We start from the raw sequence: 20,940 nt of genomic DNA, 5'->3' as shown, positions 1-20,940 counted from the left end.
GTTTTTCCAGAAGTCTGCAGTGTAAGAATCAGCCTGCACATTGCAATGCGTCATCATATGTGCCTTCATATAGGTGTCTCCATGTGAGCTGGTCCCATCACAGTGGACATAAGAGGAGTCTAGAGATACTCAGCTATCAAATGCAGGTGTCCACCCAGGTTGAATAGTTTTCCAGACCCCATGGACCGCATCAGCCATTGACTCCATTGACTCTACTGGGAGCTCAGACAGCATCTCACATGGAAACATGTACAGATTGATCTGGTTGCCTAAAGATAGGTATCTGCCATGATCTGAGACACCGAGGGGTGTTGGAGATGTCTACATAGGGCTGGAAGCTACAACACAGGACCTGTGGGAGGCCTGTCCTCCTCTGCACTGATAGCTGCAAGCCAAGCAGCATGATTTGTTTGTGCCCAGCCTGCAGAATTACCCCCACGTGTAAACACCTACTATAAGACATCCCAATAAGTGAGCTGGATCCCAGCCCTAGAAGTCACGAAGACTTGCAGAATCTGTCACTCACCTCTGTAAATGCATCACTGAAGAAACCTGACAAAAACATTTCCTGCCACCCTACGACAAAATAATTTCTTAAATTTAAATTTAAGCGTGTTTTTTGGTTGCAATGACAAATAAAAAACAGTAATAAGTGGGGATCTTATGCACATGTACTGTTCGGTGGCCAAAAATGGCCCGAGGCTTAGACAATTTAGACAGTAGATATAAGGCAACATTGAGAAGGAGTGCAAGGAGGCAGTGAAACAGCACAAATCTGCCTCTCAGTCACAGCCCTACACATTTTCTAGATTTGTTTTTACTTTTTCTATAGGAATAACAGCATGGCAGGGCAGATATATGCTCACCTGGAGAGTATAAAGGCATGTGAGCAAAGACTTCAGGACACCAGCTCCACCAGTCATTTCCAGGTCTCTAATTCTCTAATTATTTTATCCTCCAGCCTTTCTGCAGAAGAAATTCGAGGAAGATATTCCCTAACTAGATTTCATTTTTAAAGCTGTGGCATTCATACCCATACCAGATATGACCCTTTCTGTCAAGAGATTCCAGAGGTGTCATCCCAACCATGGGGAGGTCCATGTGGGAGGAGGGTGCAGTCCATGGCTGCAGGGCAAAGTGCTGCTGCATAAACGGTTTGGTCCCTTTGCAAGAAACAAAACTGGTTCTTCTACCCTGCCAACAGCCTCCACTTTCCCCTGTCTTCCTAACACAGCCCTTTCAACCACCTGAGGTACTGCCAGGACCCCGCTGTGCAACGCCCAAGAAGTCCAGCAGGGACGAGGGCTCCCAGATAAATGCTCAGAGCCCGGCGATCCTCAGAGAGGCTCCTGGGGAGATGTCACCGTAGGTGTCCCCAGGAAACCTCCCACCTCCTCAGGGAAACTGGTGGCGGCACTGCTGCAAGCTGACGAGAAAGTTGATTTCGCTCGGCAGGTCTGGGGCGGGAGGTGGGTATCAGAAACACCCTGCTTCAGCGTTTCCAGACCAAAATTCTCAGAATTTCCATTTCAAGGGGAATTTGGAAACTCTTGGGGTTTTGTTCTGATTCAGACTGAAACCACATTTTGAAATGACAAAATTTCCTGTGCACGAGTAGCCCTGTTTTCCAACTCGCTCTGCTCAAAACCAAAGGTTTCTCTCTCCTCCAATTTTTAGTGTTTTCATGCTGCTCAAACCCCCTCAGTCCTCAGAAAAGTTCTGACTGAGGACCGTGTAAGAGGAAAATAATAAAACTGAAGGTTTTTATACTCTCCTTTTTAGCCTTAAATCACAGTGCACAGTAAAATGAAGATGATTCTACCTTTGTTTTATGGATTGGAAATGGTGGCACTGAGGTGACTTTGTAAACCAGTCTCAGTCCCAGTCCGGTGCTCCGAACATTCAGAGTAAGATCTCAAAGCCTCAGGAGTAAATTACTGTTTACCATTTATGCATGTAGCAGTTTGTTAAAACAGGTCTTCATTTACTGAACTAAGAAAATGTGAGCAGGTTACTCAGAAAGAGATTAGATTCAGGTAACATAACTGGTGAAAGACATGCAGTTGTGTAATTTGTCAGAAACAGAGTGCAAATTTACATTTTAAGTACTTTACAGAAGCCAACGTGATACTTAGAGAGTGTCGTGGTTTAGCTTCAGTCAGCAACCAAGTACCACACAGCCGCTCTTTCACTCTCCCCCCACCCCCTGGTGGGATGGGGGAGAGAATCAGAAGAGCAAAAATAAGAAAACTTGTGGGTTGAGATAAGAACAGTTTAATAATTGGAAAAAAAAATATAATAATAATAATAAATTGTAATGAAAAGGAAAACAACGAGAGAGAGAGAGGAACAAAACCCAGAAAAAACCCCAAGTGATGCAACTGCTCACCACCCGCTGACCGATGCCCAGCCCGTCCCCAAGCAGTGATCGCTGCCCCTGGCCAACTCCCCCCAGTTTCTATACTGAGCATGACGCCATATGGTATGGAATAGCCCTATGGCCAGTTTGGGTCAGCTGTCCTGGCTGTGCCCCCTCCCAGCTTCTTTTGCGCCCAGCAGAGCATGGGAAGCTGAAAAGTCCTTGACTAGTGTAAACACTACTTAGCAACAACTAAAACATCAGTGTGTTATCAACATTATTCTCATATTTAATCCAAAACACAGCACTATACCAGCTACTAGGAAGAAAATTAACTCTATTCCAACCACAACCAGGACAGAGAGCAAACGTTAGGTCATAGTAGGAGACCTGGCATCTTGGATCTGAAAATATTAATCTCACTGATATCATTATGGCATGTGAAAAAGAAGTATTCCCAGCAAATATCCTGAGAGTTGTGTAAAATCGTACAGACACAGCATAAAGCCTTTCAGCATGTGCCGTGTTAACTCAGTGTTAACTCTCTTCCCCAGTTTAAAATTTTATTAATTCCTCCACACCTGATTTGAGATCTCCATTTTCCTTCCTGCTGAGGGTTTTCTCCAAAGCCCAGTTTACATCTGGTCTGGCTGAAGTTTTCCTCTTCCCCTTCTACTCATTTGCTAACTCTATGCACATATGTTCAATGGCCCCGTTGTTTTGATGATGCCGTTCCCCTTTTATAAGCTCTCAACAGACTTTTCTGCTGTCTCAAACCTTTAGTTCATATATTCAGGGCCCTTCTGTTTATCCCACGCTGGGTTTTGCTCTAGGAGTTGCCTACCATGATTTTAGCCCTTTAAATCAAGAAAAGGCACTAAAGATCAGACAGAAGATGCTGTAGAGATGCAAAGATCCATGATTCATTGTTCCTCCGTTTAACTGGCCAACAATACCATTTCACATGTTTGGATGAACAATCAGGAGGGAGAATTGTTTTTCAAGTCTCCAGGCTTTCCAGCTTATTTGGTGACCTTGCAACAACAATGCATAATGTGAAAATAGAGATGTTGTTTGTTTTTCAATAAACTGAACATTTCTCTCTTCTAATAGCTCCTGGCAAGATAAAGCAGTTAGGCTAATGGAAATGACATTTTTTTTCCTTTCTGTAGATCCACATTTAACTGAAGACAGGAAATTCCCAGTGGGACCTCCTGTGAGACTCAGGAAGGACCCTCAGGGCTTTGAGCCTCATTTCCCAGGAAAAAGCCTGTCCCTGCAGGGTGAGATTAAGCGATGTGCACTCCCCCTGGACAACCAGCTAGGAGATCAGCTTGGCAGTGCCACAAACAGCACGTTTCATGCAGAACCACACATTTGCTGTACATTTGCTGCCTACATGAAAGAGATGATAGGCAAATCCAATAGCTTCAGTGTGTCTGACCCAGCAGATGGAAATGGCATCTCCTCTGCCCAGGAGATGGCAAAGCCCCAGTAAAATGCTCCCAGACTGCCTTCCCTATGTGGCAGTCAGAAACGCTCCTGGAGAGCTTTACAAATAAGCATATTGTATTTACTCTTGCGAAATGTTATAGCTGCTCAAAATCTGGACGCATCAAAGGAGTTTTGCCCAGCTGCTTTCTCAAGCAGAGGCCAGAAGATGCCACTCTCTTGACCTCCCCATTTCCTTTTTTGGGACTGGATGTGACAACATGTTGTTCAGTTCAAGGAGTTTGAACCATCAGTGTTTTTGGAAAAGGACTAAGCAAACTGCACGATCCAGCCCTTTGCAGTGAAGTGAGCTTAGACAGTGGCAGGGCCCTCTGCGAGCTGCATTCCTGTTCAAACAACCCCAGCTGGCGATGCAATGAGCAACAGGGATAATGGGGTTTAGCTCCCAGCATCCCCTCGCAGCTCCCGGGCAAAATCACTTTTCCTTTGTGTCTAAAATCCCAGCGATCCACTAGTGCCCAGAGCTCTCCCCAAAGACAGACGGACACAGAGCAAACTGCAAAATTACCTTCCCATCTCAGTGCAGCTGTATCTTCCCAGTGGACAGAGGAGCTTCCCACCCCGCTGGGGGCACACGCACGACGCATGGACTGGCTATGGGCTCACCAAAGGGATGTATCCCTATTCCCTGTTCATAGCCAGGAGCAGCAGAAACCAGAGTAAATCACATATGAAAGCTGCCTGGGAGGATGCTTCTGGAGGTGGGGACCATGGGGCTGGGGCAGCCCTCTGCTCAGCTCCAAGCCGGGGTGCTGTGTGAAGCACCCCTGATATCTGCTGGAAGGCAGCCTCCAAGCTGATTCACTTTTTTTTTTTTTTGGCTTCCCATGTATTTCACATGCTTTCTGTGGAGGGGAGGGCATTTCTGGGTACTGCCAGGGGAAAAGGTTCTGGGGAGAGCCAGGGGAGCTGGTGGAGGGGTGACTCACGGGGGTGGTCGGGGAGCGGGGGATTCCAGCCGAGCCTGGAAAGCAGGGGTGGTGGGGCATGGGACAGGCAGCTGCGGGGATGAGAGTGGTTTCAAGCCCCAGCAGGCATGAGAAGGTGGTTGAGCGAGTCATAGGAAGCCCCATGAGCAACGCCAGAGGTGTCTGCAGAGGTCCCTCAACCTGAAATAGCACTGATAGTTTCACCCCATCAGTGGTCTGTGTCAGCATTTGAACCGAGGAGCAAAAACCCGTCAGGGCAGGGGACCTGGGACCGCAGGGGTTATCCAGCAAAGCGGGGTGTGAGTCATGTTCCCACCTTGTCCTAAAAAGCAAAACGTTCTCCTACCTCACTGAGCAACATAGCTGGAACAAGCGAGTGCTATTGCTGCTCTGACCATGGCAGCTGGAGACGACAGGAGCAGAAGTCCATGATGCTACCAGGCACTGCCCAGTGGTCTGCGGTGGGATCTGGTTGCCTGCACTCAGGTGTCCGGAGCCACCGGAGATGCCCTTGGGGAACTTGCCTGGCCTCCGGCTGCTGGCCCAGATGGGCACAGGTGTCCTCAAGGATCCTGCAGCAGATCAGCCAGCCACACTGGATGTCTTATATACATCAGGGCATCCCAAGTGGCCCAGGATGCCTCTATTTATGAAGCTGAACCACGCCTGGATGTCTGCTGGCTGCAATCAGAGCTCAGACACCCAGCTCACATGGAGACAGCTGCATGTAGGTGACTGACTCTGCACCTGAACCCCACCCCACGTTTCTGTGCAGCCTCCAAAGAGGTTTGTCCTGGGTGAGTGATGAGACCCAGTAGGCTGATGAACAGCTCCTGAGCTGAGAAGTTCAGGCTCAAGCTGGTGTCTCTGTAAGTGAGACAGTTTGTATGAGCTGTTTGCACCGTGATCCACTTTGTTCATGCACATTCATAGGAAAAGTAACTGGAGTCTGATGGTGACACTTTTGTAGGTGTTATGGCATCTTCAGATTGGATTTGGACAGCCTACCTCCTGCAAGGATGCTGTAGGTACTAGGGCATTACTAGTAGTGCAAATTTCAGTGGGAAGCAAATTCTGGTTTACATGTAAGGTGACCCTATGATCCAGCACTGGAGTAAATAATTTCTATTGTAAACTACTCAGAAACTAAATTATATGGCATACATCGATCTTTTACAGCCATTTAATATATTTCACAAAATCAGTTATCCGTAAATCTGCAGAAAATGTTCAGAAGCAGAGCAGAGAATGAAATTATCCAACCAGTGTATCATAGAAATTTATCTTTGACTGGTCAAAGCCAGCTGTATATCTGATCCCTGAGCCTGGTGGCCTGACACCTCAGCTCCTGCTCTCAAGGTGCATGGTCCAAAAGCAAGCAAACAAAAACCTTCTAGTAAATTTACATAAGCATGGTCTTCAAGTAACTTCAGGGATAGGGAGCCTAGTGATTAATGTAGGTTATTTCCTTCCTTCTCCTTGTTTTACCTGTCTACATGCTTCAAGAGAGCTGGGATGTTCCTCCTATGCATAGTTGTCTTCCTTCTTTCCACCTTCCTCTCTCCCTTTATCCTTTGCTGTGGTCATTGGCTGTGTTGGGCAGAATCTATTTGTAGGATAATCCTCACAGATTCTCAGCAATCCTTGGGTCTTTGCTTTCCTGGCTCCAGGATGAATCACAGAATCACCAAATTGTTGAGGTTGGGAGGGACCTCTCGAGGTCCTCTAGTCCAGGCAGTCTTAGTCCTAGCTCAAGCAGGGTCAGCTAGAGCAGGTTGTCCAGGACTGTGTCCAGTCAGGTTTTGAGTATCTCCAGAGATGGAGACTCCAAAACCTCTCTGGGCAATCTGAGACCCACACCCTTCCTGAGGAGATGAGGGACAAGTCAGCAGCACATTATCAGTGATATCTAATGAGAAGAGGAAGGAACTACGATCTGTATTTGGGCATGGAGAAAAAGGGAAAAAAAGGCAAAGCCCCCCTAGCCTCAGTGACAAGCTCTGTGTTATCCAACCTGCCCCTCCAGAGTGGCCAGGGCAAGGACTCCTCCCTGAGAGCTCCCTCCAAGGGTGGACAGCAAAGCAAACCAGCTGGAGGCTCTGCTGACCTCTTTCTTCCTTTGATCAGAGGAGAAAGTGCTCTGAGAGACAGAGCTGGAAAACCGCTAGAGAAAGAAGCAGGACAGATGCTGCACAGGACATGTGGTGATGCCGGTAGTGGTGAAGGCTCCCGAGCCTTTTACACCCGGGATGTGAAGTGAGGCTTATTCCCGGGGACAGTCGCTGTCAAACAGAGAAACCTGGTCCCTCCCGTAGAGCTGCGTCAACATGTCCTCCAGCTCCCCCAGAGTGAGGAGCTGGACCTCGTTCTTGTCGTTCTCAGCAATGACCGCCCAAGCCTTCCTGTGGTTGGTGTCCACCTCACAGCAGGCACTCGACCAGATGTGGCTGGGTTTATTAACCCTCCCCTTGGCAATATAGTTGTTCCCAGGCACGGCACCCACGATGACATAGGTGGTGTTACAGCCCTGGGTCCTCCTAACCATCGTTTGCTGCTCGTAGTTGTTCCAGGCGCCGCCATTGAGTTTCTCATCCTGGGGCACTATGTTGGTGAGGGTGAAGGTAGCTGTCCTGCTGCTGGAGTCGGGGTGATGGCCGCTGGGGTTCAAATGGCCACGGTTCAAACCTGTCAGATTCTTGTAGTCTTGGAGAATAGCCTGGCTCTTGCTGAGTTGCTCCAAGCTGACGTTGAAATAATTTAAGAGGGTCCACTCTCTTTCCATAGTTTTGGGATAAGTTGGACCCATCAGCTTGGCAAGTAAAGAAGTGGAAAAGGTGTTAGTATTGGGGATGAGAGTAATGGAGCAGGTTTCCCTGGAGCAGAAGTCTCTGAGTGCCGAGCACCCATTTTTTGTCATCTCAGTGTATGAAAATGCATGAATCAGAGAGAAATCATAAAGCTCACCCTCCCCAATGAACACAAGAAATTAAAAAAAAATTAAAGCTCAGAATTTGACTGCTCTCAATTTGACTTGTGACCTTTGAAATTCAGCCTGAAGTGGGAGTGTGGGTGGACACATGAGACTGAACATTTTCCACTCCCAGGTTTGAAAGGTGACTTTGGTGAGACATCTCCCCTGCCACATCTGGTTCCCTTTCCTCCCTTCTCCACATCCCACATCTGCCCAGGGCTGTCCCCAGTTCCTCCCACCCCCATTAATCACATCCAACCTTCATCACCTGCATCTAATCACACTATCATCAGCCCTGGCCTTTGCTCTGTTCAGCCCCATTTCCACAAGAGCTCTTTCAGTCTCTATGAAAGGTTTTCATGCCTTTTTTTAATCCAACCTGTCAACACCCTAGCGTTTTACAAGCTTAGGGAAAACAAGCACACAGATATCCTCTTTGAAGGCCGGGTGTCTTAGGGAGTCCTTGAAGGTGGACAGGGTGGGAAGAGGATGAGCAGAAGAGCCATGGAGCCCACAGGACTACCAGGAGGAGATGAGGAGGACTCAGACCCTTCTGCTCTTCTCCTGCTTTGCCCCTCGCTCGGGAAGAGGTATGAGTGGTTGCTGCAGATGTATCACACTCCTGAAACACCAGTGTTTGCCTCCTCTAATCCCATACACAGGAATGTGTTGGGAAACCAACCCTAGAGGTGAGGTTTCCCTGGGAGGGCTATAGTTCCTTGTGAGGATGAAGCTTTTTGCTCAGTAAGCAAAAATACCTCAATGCAAGTGGGATCTGCTACTGCAGTGCTAATGTGCCTCAGAGCTGATCTGTGCCAGGGAGCACAGATGTGTTCCTTCTGCAGCATCACTGAAAATACATTAGAAATTATCAGCCTCTTAAAGGAGCTCATAATCCCCAAAGAGACCTAAATACTGCAAAAAGACCTCTGAAGAAAGCTAGCAAAATCACAGATTTCGCAGATGGCCTGGGTCCGTGGTCCAGAAGGAAAAGAGAGAAGGTTTTATCCCCTCTAAATATGGAGGCTGCAGTGGTGCAACACCAGATTAGTTGCTTGAGTTCCTATAAGTAACAAGGGCAAATGCTTTTTTTCATAACTATAACACCTTTCTTTTCATAGTTGGGGAAACATATTTAGCCTTCCTCTGGAACAGGGCATATGGCTTTCTTCTGTGGCTCATTTTCACCTAAATTCCCTACTGCTACTGTGTCCCTAGCAATGACCTGAATTTCCTCTTCTTCTGTTCTGTAATTTGCTTGGTCTTTTTTACTGAAGGTGTGAAGTTTGTCAGAGGGATGTTTAGGAGGCCTCTGTAGTTTGCAGAGATCTATGTGTCTGGTGGATCCTTCTGAATCAAGCCTGAGGCAATGGTGGTAAGGGGCAACTGCAGGTGGATGGAGTTTCTCCGCACTTCTCTCATGCCACTTACAAAGCCAAATTGATTCTTAACTGGGAGCAAATAAGCTACGTCAGGGATGCAGAACAGCTCAAGGTGAAGTAGAGATCAGAGCCCAGCATAGCTGGTCCCTCAAATTTATCTGCTGTTGGATGTCTTTTCCCCATCGTCTGGTCCCCCACCACAGCATGGGACAGGGAGGGGGTCATTTGACTTAATGTAATGTAAAATAATGTAATGTAATGTAAATACAATTTGACTCAATGTTCCTGTAAGGTCAGCGTGGAAAAATGGGCACTTTTAGGCTATGACTCATCTCATCCTCCTGCTGATGTCTCAAACCCATCAGAGGAATCATGTGGTGAAGGTGTTTGAAGTTAGATGAGATGAATCCCATCCAGTGGGTCCATTTGCATGTGTGTGGGGGTGGGAGGAAAAAGAAGTGTTTGGTTAAATGCTGCAGTTCATCTTTTAATGACTGGGGGGTGATGTGCCATAAGAGAGGACACTCACCTGGGGCTCAACCAGCCATGTTTTAGGTCTCGTGCCACGTCCAGGCTGGTAGAGGTAAGCAGAGTATACAGGAATACGCCTGTTCCTGTCGTACAGGGTCGCAAAGTAATACTGGTTCTTGTAACGCTGGCAGACCCAGGCTGGGCTCTCCGGCTCCAGGGCTTCATTTGGGGGGGTTTCCCGGAAGAAAAACTGAGGGCATGAACTTTCAAAAGACGTCACCACCTCGCTGTGTCCCAGCCAGAGGCAGCTTGCAGAGACCTGCAGCAGCAGCAGCAGCAGCATCGTGGGGAGGATTTCAAGTGAAGGGCTCTTGCTCACCTGGAGGGCAAATGCAGAGAGACACTCAACTTGGAGAAAGCTTATCGTGGCCTGGAGTCATTTTTGTGCTTGTGGGACATGGTTGTTAGAGGAGGGGACTATGAGAGACCAGTGAGGGAACAACTTCTGTCCTCCTGGATATGGAAAAATCGACAGGGGAATAAGGGTGAAATCTAAAATAGGTTTTAGGTGCCTAGAGGAGGCAGCAGTGGGAGGATTTAGCCTGTCTGAGGAGGGATCCAAACCTGCCCCATGTCTAATCAGCTCACACAGCAAAGTCTTCTTGGAACTGAGGCATGGTGTTGGGACAAGGCCACCTTTTCCAGCCTACCTGTGTTGGCCAAGAGCTCAGCTTTTGCATTGGCAGTGGAGAAAAAAGCCTGAAGCAACGCAGGGGCTGGGACCCCCTATTTCAGAATACCATCTCACTCCCCTTTGCTCTGAGGACCTTCCCAAAGCAGAGGACCTGCAGCTGGGCACATACTCTGCTCAGCCACCTGCAATGCTGAGCTGGATTTTAGTCTCGCAGGGGATCGGGAAGGGAAATAACAGTGATGCTGCACTTCCTACATGTCTCTGGCCCCATCCAAGTTCACACAGACATGCAGCTCTTCCATAACTCCTCTGTGCTTGCAGGGGGATTAATCTCCCCTAAAGTTAGGTCAGATGTTTAACCTGAAGCGGTCCAGCTTGAGGTTCTGGCTCTCAGACAGCTGACACTGGGAAATGTGTGTCCTGCTGCTCAGCTTGCATTTTCGGGGTGTCCAACCCCAAATAATGAACTTACAGAAAGAGAAGAGGCCAAGCAGATGGTAGCAGCAAGCACAAGGGATGATGTCTCTCTATCATTGGCACCCTGGCTGCTGCTGTAGCAATGCAGATATTGAGGGGCAGCTCTTCCCACAGTTGCACAGGATTCCTGCGATCCACATCTTTAGCTTTGCTGATTGTTGTTCCTTTTACAGTAAAAGGCGCTGGTGCAGGAATTCCTATTTCTTGAACAGAAATAGGTCCTATTTTGTCTTTCTCAGGTGTTGACATGATTTTCAGCATCAGCAAGATCTTTCTTTTTGGAGAAAACTGCCGAAAAATTCCCTGTGATGCAGGCAGTGATGCAGGGTGCTTTATCTTCTTTCAGGTGCACCGCAGGCTTTGGGATAACAGTAATATTTCCATTTTCATTGCTAGACATTTGACGGAGTGGTTTTAAAAGAATTAGCATTTTAAATAAGGCAGGCAGGACAAGCAGCTAAAAGGATTCATGGGAGAGAAAGCTCAGGCCTCTAAAACACAAACCCCACGTTTGTCTGGGGAAATGTCTGAGCTGAGGACTGCTGAAGGCTTGGAAAGTCACCTTGCACATTTGCCCTTTTCTTATTCTTTTCCCTGAGCCTCATGTATTAATTTCCATTGGGTTCAGGATACTGAGCTAGAGATACCCTTGCTCCGACCCAAGACACCTGGTCCGTTATCTCCTTACTAGCGCTGGATCAGGAACATGGTGACCAGTAAGCTGAAAACTGAGAAGAGTGAATCACAAGAAGTGACTTATTACAGTACTCTCCAGAACATGACAATATCTGCCCCAGCTCAGGCAGAAAAGTTACTGAGAAGTCCTTCTTTTGCACCACTCCCTCCACAAGCTTAAAATATATCTAACTAACTTAATTTCAGAGATATAGAAACCAACCTACCGTGTGAAAGAGCGGCACATAAATATTTTTATCCACAGGACTCTTCTCACAGCCCCGAAGTGGTAGAGGACATTCAAATGCCTCTGCTACAGCCTGAAATTGGCTGTGACCTTAGGGCAGTTTATACAAGAGCTCCAGCAAGGCAGAGTTGTTAGGTTTCTCAAACAGGGTTTAGAGTAAGCTTGTCCAGGGGTGGAGCCAGGACCTGTGTTTTTCCAGAGGTCTTTTGCAAGGTCATGCGTGGAGTTACGGTATTCAATAAGCTCCCCCTCTCCCTTATTCAATAGTCTGATGTGAATTTTCCAGGTGACTTGGCAACTGAAACTTAATTATGCAAGGTGTTTTATGGCATTTCTGATAACCTTGGATCAAGTCTTCCCTACAGCTGTGAGCCAAACTCTGTCAGTGGGACAAAATAAGACCTTGAATCTACCCTTTCCCAACATTGCACAGGAAAAAGGGTACAAACTCAACTCCCATCTGCTTGGTGCATGCTGTAATCGACAGGCACTAATTCATAAGATAAGTGATGTTGCCAGATCAGGTGTAAAGGAGTGCCTGGCTGCACTAGCCACCCTCAGATCAGGAGGGGAGTCTGCACCCAGCATCTTCAGTGCATCTTTTACAACCTTTGTCAGACTTCTGTGCTGCAGGCAGGGACATTCAGATACAACCCAATGCCTGGTGTTGGCTCTTAGCTAGCCAAGATGTTGCTGGAACCTAGGGAATAATTCATCCTCAAAGAGATGTCCAAGACAGGCAGAAGAAATTGCAATCGTCAAGATGAATAATTTAAAAAACCAAGACAGAATCTGTTTTCCTACAATTAGACATCTCAGTTCACCATCAGGCATCTCCTTGTCCATCTGCTTCCCATGCTGATCATTTCCCTGAAGCATCCTTGGCCAGGTTCAACATTTGGCTGGGGCAGCAGGTGAGCAGCAGGAACACTGCCACCACTTCAGAGCATCCCACCAGGTTTTGGTGACTTTTCCAGGTGGGTGACACATTGCCAGAGCTGCCGAGGGCTTCAGATCTAATGGGACCTGGGGGATCAGTTTCTGGGAGTGCCAGTTCATAGTGGCGTAGTTTATTCCCTTTGGGATAAGCATTCCTTCTTTGAGGTTTTGATCTGAGCATCACCAAAATTGAATTTTTTCCTGGAGCCCACCTGATTTTATTATTTTTTCAAAGACCAGGGATTAGCTCATGTGGTGACAATTTCCAAGCTTCTTCCAGTGTCTTCTGCCTCTACGTGTCTCTCTCATATTCTCCAGATCTTTACTTTTCTGTGCTTGAGTTTCTTTCCCAAGTGATTTCTTCTGTCCTTGCCCTCCCTAATATAAAATGTTAAAGAGCTGCAAAATATGATGCATGCATAAACTCTCATTTTCTCCTTGGAGGGGGGATGTTAGAGCTCAGCAATTGCAGCCCACCCTTTGTCTGATGTATTTATTCTGAAGCTAAGGAAACACTTTAAATATTGCAGTCAATGGTGAGAAAGGAGCAAGAGCTTACCTTGAAGCAGAATCTCGGAACAAGCGGCTGAACTGTTGCTTCACTTTTCTCCCTGGAGAAACAGTCATCTGATCCCTCAAGAGTCCCACTGCAATATATACCCAGTCATAAATCTGCCCCTTTTCATAAAAAGGGAAACTCACAGAAAAGAGAGGATTTCTGTTGTTATTCAGGGGAGATTGGTTCATGCCTGCCCAGAAATGGGGTGACAATTGCTGTTTGCTATTTCCTCAGGATTTCTCCCAAGTTTGCTGACTTGCAGCATCATGTGTCAGAAGCAGATAACTGTGTCTAGTGATTTCCCTTTCCATTTCCTCATTCCCCATGGGGTGCTGCAGCTGCTGCCGCAGCACCTACATATATTTCTGTTCCCAGCAGACCATCTCTGGTGGTATTAGACCAACCGGCCTGTCTCTGAGTACACACAGATGTTGATAGTCTGCTCTTCTCTAGCCTCTCAGAATAAAATTACTATGGTCAGGCTACATATTTTCCCTTGCCTGACTGTAAAGGCTTTGTAACAGCACTTATTAATGCCATTCTACCGATCCTGGGGGCACACCTCGGTCTCTGCTTGCTGCTTTACAGCCACGGCTGAGCCCGTGTTCAAATAGAATACCAATCTGCCCAGAAAGGATGCTTGTTGGAGACAGGGTTTATCTCCTTAGGGGTGGATAAAAGGGATTTGGGGGGATGGATACAGAGATCAAGGTTTGGTAGGCTGCGCTCTCTCGACCTCAGAGGGCAGAAGGAACAAGAAGGGTTGGCTCCTATGGTCTCTCTAAGGTCAGCTGGAGGAAAGGTGCTGGTTTTCTACTTTATTAGTGGGGTGGAAATGGGACTACAGATTGTTAATGATTATGACCAAGGATCACCAGAAATGGGTATGACAAAAGTCAGGGACTCTAAGAAGAGTCCCTTGTCCTGAGCTGCAAATTGGAGCAGAGTTAAAGGAGCTTGGCAATATTTTGTACAAATTTTTATTAAAAGCTGCAGGGAGCATGACTATTTTATCTTGAATTTTTCATTTCTGTACAGACCCCTAGTCCACAGGCCACATGCTGCGTGTCTTACCCTGTATATCTCTGAACCCCAAGAATTCAGTTTCTCTGATCTAGCAAATGCTCCCTCCTGTAGCCCAGTCAAAGCATCAATGGGAACCAGTTCTTTGCACTGGATTTCTCTCCTTGAGCTCTGTCCTTGCCCTCCGGGTCTGATCCTGCTACATTTTGTCAGTGCAACAGCTTGGCTGTTGGAAGCATGTCTCGAGGTATTGGAGCGATGGGATTCTGGGACTCTAGTTTAAGACAGCATTTGATGGACATTTCTGAAGAATAGCAAGATGCTGAGCTTGATGTCCAGGCAATCCTTGTTGGTCCTCTGTTTTTAACACAGTAAAGTACCCGGTCATGGTTGGAGTGCTGCTGCTTACAAAAGTCAGAAAGGAAGAGGACAGGCAGTCAACTCCAAGTTTCTTCTTTCTTCAAAAAGGACTTAAAATATCCACAGTGAAAGAGAAAACAGCCAAAGCAGATACCAGCTTAGGTAATACAATCAATACCCAGCTGTGATATCAAAAATGCAATGGAAACATAGTTCAAGATTTCAAAAGGCCTGATGGTGAAATCCCACGCAGAGCAATTTGCAGCAAGCCAGCCTTGGATGGCAAAAAGTTTTTCCATGTAACTGGCATCAACAAAAGCTAACCTGGGTTAACTCTTACAGTGGACCAGTGAAACTCTCTGAAATCTTTATGTGGGCACTCTTCTTTTGGAAATGGAGGAAAATGAGTCCAGTTTAGTTGTGAACGAATGAGCAGTGGGAATGAAACCAAACTCTTCCACTTGTCCACAGTTTTAATTAATCTGGGCAAACTTTCCTGGGTGTATCCAAAAAATGTACTGTGTCTAAAATATAGATAACAGTCCAGGAATACTGTAACAACGAGCTGGTTGTCATAACCAGAAATAACCTGAAGAAGCCATGAACCTCTTGTCCTACTCCTGAGGTCTATCAGGTCATGCTTTTGCATTTCACTGATTTTTATAAAAAATTGTGCTCTAATGCTTAATAACTGGTACTATTCTGCATTTCATGTCAGTGTAGGCAGTGCCTACATGCTGTCCAGAGCTCTGCACTTTCTAGATGGAGACGTGATGTGAGTGATGTTGAATGAGCTCTCCTGCAGGCCAGCTCCCATGTGGTCTGTCCTGTAAGACAAATCTCCATTTCTTCAACTTGTAAAGGTCAGAGATGGAAAAATCCTATTGGATCCTCCCAGTTGGGAGCCCAGAGATTCGTAGATGAAGAACTTCCAATAATTTTTGTATGTAATGGTTGAAAAGAAACAGGACTTTCAGCCCTTTTCTAGGGAAAGTGTATCGAAGTCCAGATCTGGCTTCTCCACAAGGATGTTCTCATGATATCTACCTCAGTTTTCTTTCTAGCAGATGCTAAAGACAGCAGTCCAACCTCCTGCTCAAAGCAGGGCAAGCTATGAGGTAGCTGTCCAAATGCAGGGAAATGCAAATACCTCTTGTGACTTCAGTGCAAGAAAAAGGGGATTTTGAACCAGTAGCATCAGAGGAGGGCACTATTTCTACTGCAGAAAAACAGGTGTCACCAAAGCCTTCTCTTGAGTCTTTGGTCCCCATGGAAGAAGCAAATGAATAGCCAAAGAGATGCTAAGTAGATTGAGCAGCGCAGGTCTTCACGAAGGAGTAAGTCACAGCAGCAGAAGCCAAATGGGTGTGAGAAAACAAAATGTAAGGAAGAGAAATGTTGCTTGGATGTGTGAACTGAGGAGATGTATGCTGTTCTGGACTGTTCTCCTTAGAGGACAGCAAAGATCCTGGTATCCCATGGCCACAGGTAGGACCTGAAGATGTCCGGATGCTGGACATGCCACCCTCATTGACCTGTGTGTCACCTCTGGTTTTGGGAGGTACTCTGCTGATGTGAGCAAGGACAGAGAGGGAGTGTAGACACCTAAAGGCCAGCGCACTCTTTTGCAACAACCAGGATGCTGAGACACACATGTCTCACCCTACGGCTAGGCCAAGTATGTTCATCCTTGCCAGGTGTTCAACTGAGCATGAGCTTCAAGTGATGGTTAAAAAACTGACCCAGATCAGACCAAAGATTTGAGGTGCCCAGAAGAGGCAGCAGCTGCTTCTTCTGTCCCTCCCCAGTATCCCAGAAGTGGTCTCAAAGCAGCTCTGCCGTGCAGCTCTCCGTTAAGGAACATGGCCCATCTCCCATGCAAACAACACAACCCTTGTCCAGGGCCATGTAAAAAGTATCACATTTATGGAGAAAATGCGGGGAAAAAGTAAGGATGTAAAAGATTTACTAGGTTGTCTAATCCCTCCAAGGACAGTGGGTGTATATTACCCATTTTAAATTATTTACCTTGAGCTATTCTTCTACACAACATGCCAAATGCTGGCTTATGGCAATCCTTGCATTTTGGAGACAAATATCTTCAATCCATCCTTTCCCCATAAGGATCAACAGTGTTTTTAATATAGTACAGTTCTGCTGAAAAAGTTGTCACGTGATTTGGGTAACTTTAGTTATATTAACTCCACCAGACTGAGTGCCACGGTCCCTGTGTATGCAGAGCAGATAACACTTAGGTGACAGTGGGGTCTCCTCCTTGTCACCGATGAAGCATCACCCTGCTACAAATCCTCACCAGCCGAGAGCTGCCAGGTTGCTTGTGGTTACTTTCACTCTTTCTGTTTCGTTCAGCTTTGGAGACCAAAAATCAGTCCGTTAATTTCACTTTCTGATTCTCATGCAGCAGCACAGAGTCCGCTGGGGAGGATTAGGCAATAACTGAAACCGCTCGTCACAGATGCATGCCAGTACTTCTGTGGGTTGGGTGTTGATGGATGAAGAGACGGCAGCAAGGAAAAAGCAGGATATTTTCCTGGGAGCAGAGGTAAAATGTGGACGGCAAAAGCAGTGATGTAATATTGATGTAGAAGGAAAATAAGAGTGCTGTGTTTGTACCTATGACACATGGAAATCTTAAAATAATCTTATATAAAAAATCTTACAAAGGAAGAAATAATAAGAGATGCCCATCCTCAAAATCTCTATAGATGGGATTAATTCATCCTAACTCAGGCATTTGAAAAAGAGATTTCCAAACCTGCCCTTTAGAGTCAATGGAGAGAAAAAGGTGTCTCCAGAGATGAGCTCGTGTTAGCCCAAATTAAGCAAATGTAAAACTGTAAAATAGTTGAAATTTAAGTGTTTTTTTCTTTGTTGAGTATAAAGGCAGTCAAAGCTGACAGCTCAGTCACAGATGTCTGACTTTTAGATACTTAAAAGCCTTGCGCAACAAATCCGCCCCCTGTCTTGGTGACTCTGTTTTTGGGGTGTATCTGGAAAAGCATTGCAGGCCAAGTCACACCATCACTGGGGTCACGTCTCCAGGTTTCAAAGCAGCTCTTTCCCACGTACCCAGGAAGAAGCTCGATTCTTGCACTGTGGTATGAAAATCAGCAGAGAACTTTTGCATCTTAACACCTTTTGTGGACTAGAAGTGGTTGCAGATGCAGTCTAGGTTATGTCAGACAGATGGGTTTCCCCACGGAAAAAAATTTGTTTGCTTGAAGTTCAAGAAACTCAACCCCATGACTCAGGGTGGGGAGGGCTGGCTTCTTGCTGATTTTATGGTGCTGCACTAAAAAAGGCAAGTGTTGAATCGATGGGGAAATCCTGCCAGTGAGGTCAGGTCTGGGCAGTCAGAAATGGAGGAGATGTATGCTTGTGAGAAAAAGGAGGGACCACGCACATTCGGGTCAGTAAGCACAGATCACTCCTGACTAGATCTTCCTAGCAATGCCTCCTCACATGGCCTGGGTCATGAAAGGTTAGCACCAAAGGGGAGGTCTAGACAGATCTGGGATCTGTCCTTTTGCATTTTCTAGGGCTCGTGAGACCCCTTTCTTCCATCCCTCCAGTTTGTTTCTCCCTCAAAGGGCTCCCTTGTTCAACTTAGCAGCACAGCAGCTTCACTGCTGTACCCGAAATAGTCAACCCTAGCCTTCAGCTCAGCCTGTCAAGGCGATTCAGTGAGCAAATGCACTTTCCCTGCAAGCGTGGAGCATGTCCTGTTCCCCCTCCTCCAGGCTTTTCTCACCTTTATAGGCAGCAGATCACTAACCTCCAGCAAGGTCCAAATTTTATCTGGAGAAAAGCAGCAGCATCAAGCTGATGCATTGCTTCAGCTGACCACTGGTCTCGTTGACAGCAAGGGAAATCAAAGGGTATTAGGTTGGACTGGAAAGTATCTCACACCCTGCTGGTGTTCCTCAGGTAAAATGTAAGGCCCAAGACATTAAAGCAGCTCTGGAACCTGAATTTGTGGGATTTCCTTCCTTCCACCGCACAGTGATAAAAGCACACTTCCTCCTAAGCTATAGCAACACTCACAACTGTGCTTTGATTTCATGAACAGGCTGGTCTGTACGGAAACTAATCCATGCTGTGGTTTCATAGATATATTTTTAAGAGGATGAAATATCTCTACTTATTAATACAACCTGTTTATTAAGCCTCCTTTGATTTCTCTTCTTGAAAGACTTTTGTATATTAGGGCCAGGATTTCACCATCTATGTGGACTCCCAAATCCTGTTGAGACTGGTCCGGTTTGAAGCTGCTCTGAGATATGCTACCAAGGTGGTCTGAGGCATGGAGCACACACCTTCTGAAAACAGGTTGAGGGACTCAGGCTTGTTGAGTCTGGCAAAGGGGAAGCTGAAGGGCAGCCCAATAGCTGCCTACAGCTACTCGGAAGGGTGAAGACAATGAAGTCAAGCTCTTTGTGGTAGAGCCAGGTAGAGCCACTATAGGAAAGGGCAGCAGCCACAGACTGTGGCTTGGGAGGTGCAGGTTGGACAGCAGGATAAAAAATGTCTCTAGGCAGGTAGTACAGCGCAGCGACAGGTTGTTGGGAAATGACAAATGATGAATTGTGGAGGTGACTCAAGGCTTAGCTGGATGAAACCACGGCAAAGCATGTCTACAGCTGACAGTGCTTCCGCTTCAAGCAGGAGGTTGAATTAGAGTCCTCCAGCTGATGTTGCCAACCAACATTTCGAAGACCCTATGGTAGATGCACCTCTCATCTCTCCCCCCCCCGCCACTGCCCTGCCCTCCCCTGCCCTGCCACACTCAGATATTGTCTGGAAAATTATAACGAGGCAATAGATGGCCAAATTCCCTGGTCCTGAGAGTTGTACATTAAAGTCTTTCTATAGCCCAAAGCCACAAAAGACACACCACATACCTCAGAGAGCCAAGACGAGGGCACGTTTCTAGATTCCTGGTTCAGACTCCTCTGGGGGACGGACACCAACCAGATGAGACCCCATCAGCTCATCTCCCCCGACAAGGAGAGACTGATGATATCCAACGGTCTCTGCACCAACCCAGTTCCTCTGCTAGCCATGCAAAATCACCCCACCGTGAGAACTGCGCTTCAACCACTTGGGAGTCCCAGGTTGGTCCTCTCTGCAATAAACACAGGCTGTGTTACTGCACATTAATTATGCTGAGGGTAATTAGCAGTTACATCAACATGAAGATTTCCAGTTAGGCTGCTGGCTCACTCTATATGGAAATTAGGTTGTTGATTGTGAGCGGAAATATGTCAGACCAAACGCCAGAGGAAAAGCGTCATCGCTAATTAGGAAGAGCAGCTCCTTTGCTCAGGGGTTGTGCCTTGGGTCATCTCTGCCAGACTTGGCATCCCCTGAAGCCCATGGATGTGGCATGGCAGGGAGGGCCAGCTGTCCACAGTGGGGGACCTTGATCCTCACCTCTGAAGATGTCACCTCTAGTCGTTCAGTGCTCACTGCCTCTAGCCAGAAGAGAGGAGGGTGGCAGATCCTGCCAATATACAGGCATCATCTTCTGTTAAAAGACAGAAGTTGTGATTTAAGAGAAAGCCCTCGGAGATGCTGAAGCTGCCAGGAGAGACCTTATTGCTGCTAAGTATAATCTTAACTATGTGTTTTGTCATTTTGTGTTTTTGTGACTTTCTTGCCATTACTTAAAAATCCAGACTTCTAAGTAAACAGACCCTTCATTCATAAATCTCGCTTAGTGCTCACGGTCATTGATTCCTGAACATATTTATTTGTGATAAAAGGATTCAGACATAACACATACTTAGCTTTTGGGAAGGAAAACCACTGGATATTAAGTGCTAAAATGCCACTTAGGTTGATCTTAGGAGTTCATTCAACAAACTTACTAAGTTTAAGTTAGGATCTGTGTTTAAGAGAGCATGAGCAAACAGCCTGCTCTTCCCAACTGCAGGGTGATGGTTTTTCTTACAGTGGACAAGGAGCACAAGCCAACCACTTAAGTTGAGTGCATATGGTGGGAGGTCAGTGTGAGACCCTTTGCATTTTGAGTGCCTGAGACATTAGATGTTAATGTTTTCCAAGAGCATTTCAAGGATGTATATATTAAAGACTGTGACTAAATCTAAAATCAACAAAATCTGCTCTCTACTACCTGCTACTTAAAATTTGCATCTGGAATATAAGCTGAGGACCAGTGGGAATAGAGAGACAGAGCTCAGACACAGAGGCCCACTGCTGCATCACGATGTGTGGGTGAAGAAAGTAGCCAGGACTCAAATCCTGGCCAGGAACATTTCCTAATTAAGCTGTGTTCACAAGAAACTGGCCCCTGAAGCC

At 46.6% G+C, this 20,940-nt stretch overlaps 1 protein-coding gene across 2 annotated transcripts in view; it reads right to left on the bottom strand.

Annotated features, from left to right (window-relative positions):
- Positions 1-6,107: 6,107 nt before the first annotated feature.
- The window catches only part of LOC140649714 (endonuclease domain-containing 1 protein-like), a 39,149-nt gene continuing 24,316 nt past the window's right edge, over positions 6,108-20,940 (bottom strand). Inside the window, exons 1-4 of one of the 2 annotated variants that reach the window (XM_072857310.1) lie at positions 19,521-19,686; positions 13,216-13,303; positions 9,683-10,003; positions 6,108-7,609 (exon numbers count right to left, since the gene is read on the bottom strand). In XM_072857310.1, coding sequence (XP_072713411.1) covers positions 7,064-7,609; positions 9,683-9,967 — 831 coding nt within the window. In that variant the 5' untranslated portion in view covers positions 9,968-10,003; positions 13,216-13,303; positions 19,521-19,686 and the 3' untranslated portion in view covers positions 6,108-7,063. Of the gene's footprint in view, positions 7,610-9,682; positions 10,004-13,215; positions 13,304-19,520; positions 19,687-20,940 lie in introns of those variants that run through there. The other variant, XM_072857320.1, reaches the window with a different exon arrangement.

The sequence above is a fragment of the Ciconia boyciana genome, chromosome 1 (genome assembly GCF_034638445.1).
Source record: "Ciconia boyciana chromosome 1, ASM3463844v1, whole genome shotgun sequence".
Taxonomy (NCBI): domain Eukaryota; kingdom Metazoa; phylum Chordata; class Aves; order Ciconiiformes; family Ciconiidae; genus Ciconia; species Ciconia boyciana.
This window is presented reverse-complemented; position numbering and strand designations above follow the sequence as displayed.